Source organism: Aegilops tauschii, chromosome 3 (assembly GCF_002575655.3).
Source record: "Aegilops tauschii subsp. strangulata cultivar AL8/78 chromosome 3, Aet v6.0, whole genome shotgun sequence".
In the NCBI taxonomy this organism is placed as follows: Eukaryota; Viridiplantae; Streptophyta; class Magnoliopsida; order Poales; family Poaceae; genus Aegilops; species Aegilops tauschii.
Window position 1 is genome coordinate 134,797,652 of NC_053037.3, and position 10,405 is coordinate 134,808,056.

The 10,405-nt window shown below is 42.1% G+C and overlaps 1 protein-coding gene across 1 annotated transcript; it reads left to right on the forward strand.

Annotated features, from left to right (window-relative positions):
• Positions 1-534: 534 nt before the first annotated feature.
• LOC109754928 (uncharacterized) lies at positions 535-2,424 on the forward strand. The gene is made up of 2 exons (XM_020313818.4): positions 535-906; positions 1,764-2,424. The coding sequence occupies exons 1-2, from the start codon at positions 652-654 to the stop codon at positions 2,184-2,186; spliced, it is 678 nt and encodes a 225-aa protein (XP_020169407.1). The 5' UTR covers positions 535-651; the 3' UTR covers positions 2,187-2,424.
• The last annotated feature ends 7,981 nt before the right edge of the window (positions 2,425-10,405 follow it).

Genomic DNA, 10,405 nt, shown 5'->3' on the forward strand with positions numbered 1-10,405 from the left:
TGGAGTAAATTTCCACTGTGGCTTCTTGATGGGAAAACAACACTTGACATCGCATGATCGAAACATAATGCTAATGTATACAGGAGTAAATTTCCACAGTGACATTATGGGTGGATCATAGGACCCCCTGAAAATATGCGGCAACGAATTATCCCATCATGCATATCACCCAAAAAGTCCAATGCAAACACATCCCAATTACAAAAGCTTCAAATGTGCACATCATCAGCATCTTTTTGAATTTGTGAACTTTTTGTCAAATTCGTGAATAAATTTTCAATTCATGAACTTTTTTTCAAATCTGCGAACAATTTTTTTTTTCAACTTAAAAGTAAACAGACCGATAAAAAAACAAAAAAACATGCGTGAGTTTCTGTCGCTGGGCCAGGCCCATGTCGCGCAGGGGACGCGAACGAGCTGCTCTTTTTTTGTGTTTTTGGCGAAGGAACAATGAATGAAGCAGCCCCATCGCCTTGTAGTGGCCCAAACACAGCCTTCCACAGCCCAATATAAGCCTCTCCGTTCCAAAGTTTTTCACTCCTCTCGGTCCCAAAACCCTAGCAGCCTCCCACCCGGCGCCATCCCACCCCCGCCGCAGCCTCCTACCCGGCGCCATCCCACCCCCGCCGCAGCCGCAGCAACCGTAGCCCGATGGAAGTCGACAGAGCCCCGACCGCTGCCGCGGGAGGAGGATCCTCCTCCGGCGCGATGGCGGTGGACGCGGCCGGCGGCGTGGAGAAGCCGCGGTTCGACGCGCTGATGCCAAGCGAGATGAGCGGCGGGAGGCCACAGTACCGCAAGGTCCAGGTGCCTCCGCACCGCTTTGCGCCGCTGAAGAAGGCGTGGCTGGAGATCTACACCCCCGTCTACGAGCACATGAAGGTCGACATCCGCATGAACCTCAAGGTTGGTAACCCGGCTCGGTTTTCTAATGTCTCGTTGCAGCGTCCTAATAGTTAGAGGAAGTCGTGTGACCTGTGTTCTCTCCCTGTCATTTAAAGCACGCCGTTTGGTGAGTAATTATGGAGAAAATTGTTGGTCTGTTGATGATCTTATCCTGTACGGTTTGGTTCAAGCACTTGTGTATCATGGAGAAAATCCGGACTAGCTTTTAAACATTTAGGTCAAAAATACACCCGATGCATGCCATGTTCCTTCAATTCACTGTACTAGCACTTTTATCAGGATAAAGCATATTCTGTTTTCAAACTTCAGTGTTCAGTATTTTAATTCCCTGTGCACTTGACCTGAAAAAATGGGAGGTATCATGATAGTCATGGTGATAAAGTAGACTATTTTTCGAACTTAATTGTTCAGTGTGTTAGCAGTATGTATTGAATCTGATCGATTAGCTTTGATTAGAGGATTCTTCATGAATTCGATCGATTGGATAAACGCTAGCAGTATGTCTTGAAGCAAGTAAACGTCTGCTGCCTATCCTGATTATTTGCATATACATATTTATTTCAGTTCATCATGATGAAGCTACTGATTCGTATTATTGCCACCAACTGAGCACTTGACCTGATTAATTAGCTTAGTGGTGTTCTTATTTTTGTGGGAAAGCATAGTGTTCTAGAAGAATACAGATACACGTGAGTCAATTGGTTTGCCTTGTGGCTGGTGTTTCTCTCATGGTTTTTGGGTCTGCAGGGAGTTCTTCCGGTGCTTATTATTGAGGCAGAACTTGTCAGATATCTGAATGTTAAGCATTTTTCTGTCTCCTTTGCAGCAATTTCATTAGTCTGTTTTGTTTTTTACAGGCAAAAAGGGTCGAGCTGAAGACAAGGCATGATACACCAGATGTGAGCAACCTTCAGAAGTGCGCGGACTTCGTGCATGCTTTTATGCTTGGATTTGACATTGCCGATGCTGTTGCCTTGCTTCGTCTTGATGACCTGTATGTGGACTCCTTCGAGATCAAGGATGTGAAGACACTCAGAGGGGAGCATCTGTCGCGTGCCATTGGGCGCCTATCAGGGAAAGGAGGCAAGACCAAGTATGCCATCGAGAACTCTACCAGGACTCGCATAGTTATCGCTGATACGAAGATCCACATACTCGGATCCTTTGTTAACATCAAGGTTGCCAGGGATTCACTCTGTAGTCTTATCTTAGGTTCTCCTGCCGGCAAGGTCTATTCTAAGCTTAGGGCTGTATCTGCTAGGTTGGCAGAAAGGTATTAGTTGAGTCTCGGTCACATTATATAGCTGCAGTTTTGGCCTTGTAAGGTGTTGTATCCGCTGATTTGTGTCACTGTGCTATGCATTGTCTTGATACGAAGAACAACTTGGATGTGCCGAGAGATCTGTGGTGATATTCCTTGTGTTCTGTTCTCGGCTTTTTCTTGAGAAAATGCTGTTCTGATACATGTTATATGTTTGCTTCGACTACTCGTTCTATATGCCACATACTATTGTGTAAGCTGTGTTGTCTCTTTTTCTTTGACTGTATTTTATACTCTATATAACATGGCTGTGGATGTGGGGAATGATAAAGTTAACCTAGAATGTTGAATTGTCAGATTTGGTCCATTTTACCCTTACAAATCGACCACAGTAATGGTTGTGAATCGTACAGAAACTTTTGCATTTCTCTGGATCAGTATGGCGAGCCCTTCACACAGGAGGCTCACCCAAAACATATAGCATTGGTACAGTAATTTATTGCCATGTAAATTCATCTTAGCTTGGCTATGTTTGTTTAGATGCCATAGTTTCTTTCTTTGGTGCTTCGTTCTTCTAATCTTGGATTACCATCCTGTGCATGCGCTGCGGTGCTTCTGCAGAGTTTGAGCTGGATAACAGTGCTCAATCTCCTGCCTCCAATGGTCCTTCTACAGCGACACCTATGACCAATCTGTCTCTCTTACGTCGTCACAGTCAGTAAGAGTTAGGATCAGACTTTAGAAGGTAAACATGTAGTCTACATATGGTTATCCTTATGATAGCTTATATATTATTATTGTCTAAAGATCCGACAATTTAACTGCAATCCCTATGGTTGATACAGCGGACATGGGAAGCGGAGTGCCATAAAGGGTTTGGTCTGCTTCTCCTGCTACAGCATGTTATCCCTGTAGTAGCTGCTACATGAAGTTTATAGAAGGATTTACATATTTGGTATATGTAAATGTTGGGACAAGATGCAGAAGATGTGATATGCATCCCTTCTGGCAACACCATGTAATCTCTGCTATAGCGAAGGTACCTGCTGGTACTCTGTTCTTATACCTATTTTCTGATTCCTATTCGTTGGGCTTAGAAATCGTTAACTGGGCAACATTCTACTCAGCTACTATTCATACATAGACCATGATTTTAGGTCCTCAAATTATAATTATAATTTCAGCTTATCTGTAGAAACTATTGAGAAAAGAATTATCTTAGTCTTCCACTATATTTTATTTAAAAGCAGTGTTAGTTACCACTACCTTCTCTGACCTCCACGTGTCCCTCTCCCCCATCCCTCAAGGCGTGGCATAAAGTCAACCGGGTAAATGGATACTGTTAGCGGGTGCATGCAATTTAGTAGGCAGAAACTAGTTAAGTTTTTATAATTTAATAATCCGGCAAGCCCGTGATAGGCTGTTGCAACAGACTCCTTAATTCTTGGGTGCGTACGATAGTATCATGAGATAAGCATGTGAACATGATTATTCTTGATAGGTAAATGGTAAAAAAATATCTACAGTATATACTTAGTTTTGTTTTCTCTTGAACAAGTAGTTTTTGTTGAAAATAGGTAGTATGGGAACATCTAACTCTTTTTGGATTCTTCCAATATAGTTGTACGAAATATCTTGCCTTTTTAGAACCGCATAGAGTATATTCATGTCTACTGTAGTATGTAGTATTAACATGTAACCCTTTTCTGCATGGCATATTAACATGTAAGTACTGTAGTATGGTGTATGCACTACTAACGTAAAATTGTAAGTATGAAGTACAAACAATTGATTATTGGAGTGTGGAGTATTAACACCAAGCTGGAGTATGGAGTATTAACACCAAGCTGGAGTATGGAGTATTAATACTCTTTTAAAATATGTGTCCTAAAAAACTACTCTCTCCGTCTCATAATATAGAATAATTTTTCAAGCTATGTTAGCTTGAGAAACGATCTTATATTATGGGACGGAGGGAGTAGTATTTTGTATGTTATATACTAGTTTGTTTCAGAATTATGGTGCATACTACATACGACTATAGTATGGAGTATATTTATAAAAGTATGGAGTATATGCACACATGAAAACCGTGTATATAAACTTTTATTGAAGTATGGAGAATATATAATATCTTTTTTGAGCTCTATATAGTGTAATTTTTATTGGAAATGGAGTATATAGAATTTTTTTTAGTATGGAGTATATGGCACTATTATTTACGGAATATGGAGTATATAGCATTATTTTTGGAGTATGGAGTATGGTGTATATGGTATTATTTTTTGAGTATGGATTAGATGGAGTATGAAGTATACTTCACGTCGTGCATACTCCTTGCACGTTTTAGAAGAAATATATACTCTGTACTCATTAAGGAGTATACACATTGTGAAGTATATATAGCTTTTTCTAAAAGAAGTATGGAGTATATATGGTTTTAAGTAGATACAGTATAATCTTTTTAGAGTACGAAGTATATGGTATGACCTATGAAATATTTTAGTTCGTATATCAGCAGGCCACATCCATGTCCAAATTTAATCATTATCGTTGCAGTGACTACACATAAAAGTGTTATTCTATCAACAATCGTAGTGTAGATGGATTAAATAGTCGATCAGTATTGTACTACATGTCATGCATGCGTCTGATGCAGATGTGATGCCATGCTTGCATCATATAATAGGTATTGACGACGGGCCGGTTGGCCGCATGGCGGCGAGGACAAGTAGATAGTGGCAAACGAGGACGCCGATGTCAGGTTGCCAACGATGTTGGAGCATGTCTACGTACAGCGTGCAGTTTGGCCGTCTCTCTTCGTGGTTAAAGCTCACACGATGGCCATGCATGGATGTATAGATTCTTGACGGACAGCCTGCAAAATACTTATCAAATAAGTATTCTCAAGTTGGAACTCTGAACAAAATCATGAGCGCACATGCCGGTCGTTGCTGGCCTTAATAGTGGCGGGACAGATCATGGAATCATGGAGTGAAATAGCAGTACCTGATAGACGGCTTCACCATAGGCGGCCCAAGAATTTGACCGCTCCGTTGTACATGTCGCCGGTGAAAATTAGAAGCACCATGTCCATGGTGGAGGCTAAAACCTACAACACGACAGATCGTATTAGTGATCGATCCAACCATGTACATACGTGTAGTACAAGATGAAAAACATGAAGAATCAGCACAAAAACCTAGATCTCACCATTTTCTGTCTACCGCGGTGTTGACGGCCGCTTTTGAAAAGGGCTCAATAGATCAGGGGTAGTTATACATTGGCGTTAGATGCCCACAAAAATAGGATACGGTTGGTAAGTTTAATTAATAAAAAACAACGGACTAGTCTCACAACCAAACCCGTTAATCAACATCCACTCCAAACGAGATCTGACGGCAATGGGAGCAGTGGTACCAGAGGAATTGTTTCTTGGTCGTTTGACGCGTTCTCCAACTGTTATATTTGACACCAGAAATCTCAATTCCAATTGATATGTTTAATCTGTGTAACCATTTGTTACGTCTTATAGCAATGGGAACCCTTTGGGGAAGATATGATATTGGAGGCAAACTGTTTGGCAATATGAAGTATGTTTACCTTTTGTAGAAGGAAAAAGTATATACTCTTCTCTGTTCGCTAAACTACTTGCAATACATGGGAATTCAGTAGAAGAATTTCCGATGAAAAAATAGAAGTGAAGGACAAACGCTTTCTAAATTATGTGTTTTATCTCCCAAACCCAGTGTTCTCTCACGGGCAACTATATGTGACTGTCTCGCGAGTGACATCACGACAATGTTTAAAAATCATGATTGAAGATGCCGGGTGTTCCAACAAATGTTACTACAAATATTATTTACAAGGAAATAATTAATGCTTTATAGGTAACTAGTAACGAATTATCTGGCTGGAGAAAACTTTTCCTTTGCTTAATTGTTTGCTTTTGAATTGTTTTTGTTTTGTTCTTTTAGTAGGAGACTTTGTTTTCAGGCTGGCAGTACGAAGGCTCCAACTCAGACGGGCTGCGTTTTCCACACAAGACTAGACTGAAGGTCATCTATTTTACTGCTTACGGTGGTTTCATCAGTTGCACTTATTATTCTCCTTATTAGGTATAAAAACGTTGCACCAAGGGTGGTGGACGCATACTTCGTCCAGTGTACCTATCCATATATGTGTATTTGGTTCTGTTCTGTTCGGTATAAAAGAAAAGAAGCTTCTGCTCTGCTAATTCACTGAGTACTAGAATATCAATTTGTAGATCAATGGTATTCTGTCCTTCGTACTCTTGCCTGTATTTCGGTGTTCAGTTTTAGGAACCCAGCAGATTTTAGTGTTCAGTTTTTTGAGCCCAGCAGATTAGTTCTCCCTATTGTTTTCTTTCAGGCAGAGGTATTAGATGCATTCTGTACTATGGGCCTTGCTACCATCTGAGGAAACAAATGTAATGTTGCACATTATACAAGCTACACTGTATGAAGAAAAACCACTTATATTAAAAATAAATATATGGTTGTAGAAATCTCCAACGTAAACAGTAGGCGGGCTTTTCCACGGGCGCGGCATGCGCCGCGCTTTTCGAATAGTTATTCATTTTGAACTTTAAACATCAAACACTAGGAAGAGATTAAAAAAAAATTAAACCAACATTTCATCCACTTAGATTACTTGTACAGGCCAACAACAAAAGGATGTATTTATAAAACCTTCTGGTGTGTCAAGATGATTTTTTTTAATGCAGTCAAGCTTCAAGCAAAAGAACTCAGGAAAAAAACACTATCTTTTTTCTCATACTCCAACAGAGTAGGAGTAGAACATAGATGACCCACTATATTTTCTTTTCCAAACTAATGGACAGGCCAAATGATCTTCCTATCTCTTATTCTTTTCTATGAAATACAAATAATCAGCTTTTATTTAATTATGCATTCTTTAACAAATAGCAATATTTGTAAAAAGAAGGTCAGATATTTTTAACACTTCCATCGGTACCTACTATGAACCAGAGCACCATGCTATGTTCTGAACTTTATTTGGTATCGATTGGACAGACTGTGCCCCAAGCAGGCGTCATCGACAGTGCAACGGATCAAAGGTATCGATTTCTCAGATTCTTGACTGCATGCATTTGTTAACTGTGAGCATAATTTGCCTGTCTACTTTATTTGGTTCTGAACTTACCAACTGTTTGCCGCAGATCTTCTTTGCTTCTGCATTTTCTTGCATCTTTCCTCATACCTGTTGTTCCCCTTTCATGTCAATCGCTGTAGATAATTAGCTCATACAGACACTGAGTATGCCTTTTTTTCCCATACAGTTCTAAGATTGTGAGCAACAATATACGATCTTCAGACCAGATAAGAAAGACTGCACACATATCTACAAGGTAATAGAAAGTTCTTAACCCTTACCTTTTTTATTATTTTTCTTCTTTGTAACAATATCATCCATGTCATCATTCTGGCTTGATCAAACTATACTGTACTACTGAATATATAGACCCAAAAATGCTCTAAAAGACTTCCCCATGCATGTTCTCTGCATACTTTTAACACCCTTTCAACATATGTATTGTTTCAACATATGTGATACAAACATAAAAGCTATTTCGACTAAATAGCAACAGTACAAAAGCAATAAATACAATTTATTTTAGACACATGCCGGTCTTCTCTCCTTTGTTTGTACAATTTATTTACATTCAAACTTCCTGTTACAGTCCTGCAGGTCTATAATGGAGCCCAATAATCAGTAGTACCCCAAGAACGTCTTCCCGGGCGACGCGCAACAGCATACAAGACTGTGTGCAGTGTGGCATTACCCATTTTTCATAGAGCCACTTTCCCCAGTCTTGAAGCAAGCGCCTGAAGCACTAATCGCTACCACAAATGTGAGATTTCACACACAGGTGCAGCCACTCACACACAAATGACCAAAGAAAGAGTGGTCCTCTCTTTCGCTGATCACTCGGAAGCTGTTCAAGCATTCAAACTAGCAAATGAAAGAATCATACTTTATGTACCGTTTCAGTATTGATTTTTTTTGCAAACCTATCTTATGGGGATTCGAAGTGATCAGAGAATCACAATGCAAATGAAGGGCCTGCCCCTTTATCTCCGATCAGACCCAATAGTGGAGCAAATACTTGGCCCTTATTGTGTGCCTGATTATGTCCCAAATGACATGGACTCAATGGAAGATTTGAAAACTTTTACTTGCATAGCTCGCACCCAACGCAACATTCTTCTTCCAGCTGATATAATTGTGAAAGTGTACGACAAGGCTGCCGATGCCTTTATGTATGATGGCCAAGAGACAGCCGCATTCTTCAGTGGAGATACAGTATAAGTGCAGGGCAGTGATTTTGACACTCAAAAACCTACATTATGATGCAACAGCATGAAGAGCCCGCTGAATGCTTCATCTCTCATGCCATTTTGAATGACGTCCTTATCAACAGGCTCTCAAACATGGTAATACTCCTTCCACGGCCAGGCTCTTCTCTGATGGTTCAAAAAGAATGCCAAAAAACTGCTCACAAACATAGGTTTCCTGCGGGTTGAAGTTCAGAAACTGACTGACCCCAGCCTTTTGCTGTCAACAATCCCGAACCATCGTCACCCAGCTCATATGGAACTGTTAACATGCTCTTCAGTTCAGAGTTCTCCTCCATCGGCTACACCATAACTCAATCAGTTGAATTAGCTGTAGCAGTAATACCATGCTCATCACTTCAGAGTTCTCCTCCATCTCACAATCAGCAAGCCACCTCTTGAGCTATGCAATCCACGAGTGTTTTCATCAGTGGACACAAGCATAACAGTTCAGGCACAACGACCCTTAAACAAGCTAGCACTCAAGCGACGCTTCCTACTTTAGCATGAGCATATTTCAGCACTGATCACCATGCATAGTACACAGGACTGTCACCACCACTATGCTGTAATACTCTACCGATGCTACCTCTTTGCAACCCGCTCGACCTCAATATAAAAAAAATAACTCACACAAACGCATGGGCTCGGCGACGGGCGCGGCGCATTGTGCCTGCTAGTAACAAGATATTGCAGTAAGACCAGGAGAAATGCTGCAGTCGATCTGAACTGATGGTAAGCCCAATCCGTATATATATTTCATATGACCCAATCTAAAAGCACACACTACAGAGACAGATATCAAAACCGAAGGCCGGCGAATATCAAAACCAATCCGTATATATATTTCATATGACCCAATCTAAAGGCATCTTTGCTTTGCTTTTCCCGTTGTGGTAATTCCCTCCTGGAGTCGACATTGGCACTAAATCGACACGGCACTGCTGGAAGACAAGGGCAAGACAGCCAGCCCTGCTGCCCTTTATCCTCAACAGTGGCCGTCGAGCCTTAGGTCAATGGATTTCTTTTCTCTCTCTTTTTTGGCTTTAGGGTTGGAAGGATGACCAAACAACAGAGCGCACCACACCAGCATCGGGACTCAACTCCACCGCCCCGTCCACGTCCGTCGGAGCCGTGGATGTTTCATTCACGGAGAACTTTCGTAACATCAGCGAAGGGTTTGGTGTGTAAGTGCGCGTGGAGCACCGAGTAGAACATTTATTGCAGAATGATGTGCATGTCTTGAGGACCAAGGCACGAGCTGGTAAAAAAGATGCCACTGTGCTCACTGTTTTGTCTTCTTAGAACATCTACAGCTGGACCTCTTAAAGCCGTCTCATACGCCTGGGCGGGCTGCCCGGTCACTATCCGGTCATGTTTTTTCAATCCAGACGGACGCCTTAAAAGAATCTCAAACGCCTGACTGACCAGCACCCCCCATATTCAGCTCAAATATGGACCGGATATGGGTGGCCCGGGCGTGTCCGCCTGACAAGCCTGACCCATCACCGACCCCACGGATGTCCCACAAAAAACCCCATCGGCCTCGTCGGTTCGAAACCCTAGCTCACTCACTCTCCTTTCTCGCTCCGCCCTCTCCTCTCCCCTCACCGGTTCCAATCGAATTCAGTGCAATGTCGAGCTCCGACAGCCGCTCCGATGACGAGGTGGATCCGGAGTATGAGCTTGCCCTCCGCATCGCCTTGGAACGGTCCAAGGTGGAGACCGGGGGCAGCTCTGGATCTGCAGCCTCGCCACAGCCGCCGCTTCCCCGTCGGCGCATCTCAGACGCCGATGCTAGCCCCTCCTTGCCGATGGGCAACTCCGACAGGCGGCCAGCGCAATCGGCGCCTCACCT

What these genes read in the sequence shown, in the direction of transcription:
- LOC109754928 (XM_020313818.4), top strand. Translation starts at nt 652, where the DNA reads ATGGAAGTCGACAGAGCCCCGACCGCTGCCGCGGGAGGAGGATCCTCC. An exon ending in ACATCCGCATGAACCTCAAG is followed by an intron (nt 907 to 1,763) that starts GTTGGTAACCCG and finishes TGTTTTTTACAG; the next exon opens with GCAAAAAGGGTCGAGCTGAA.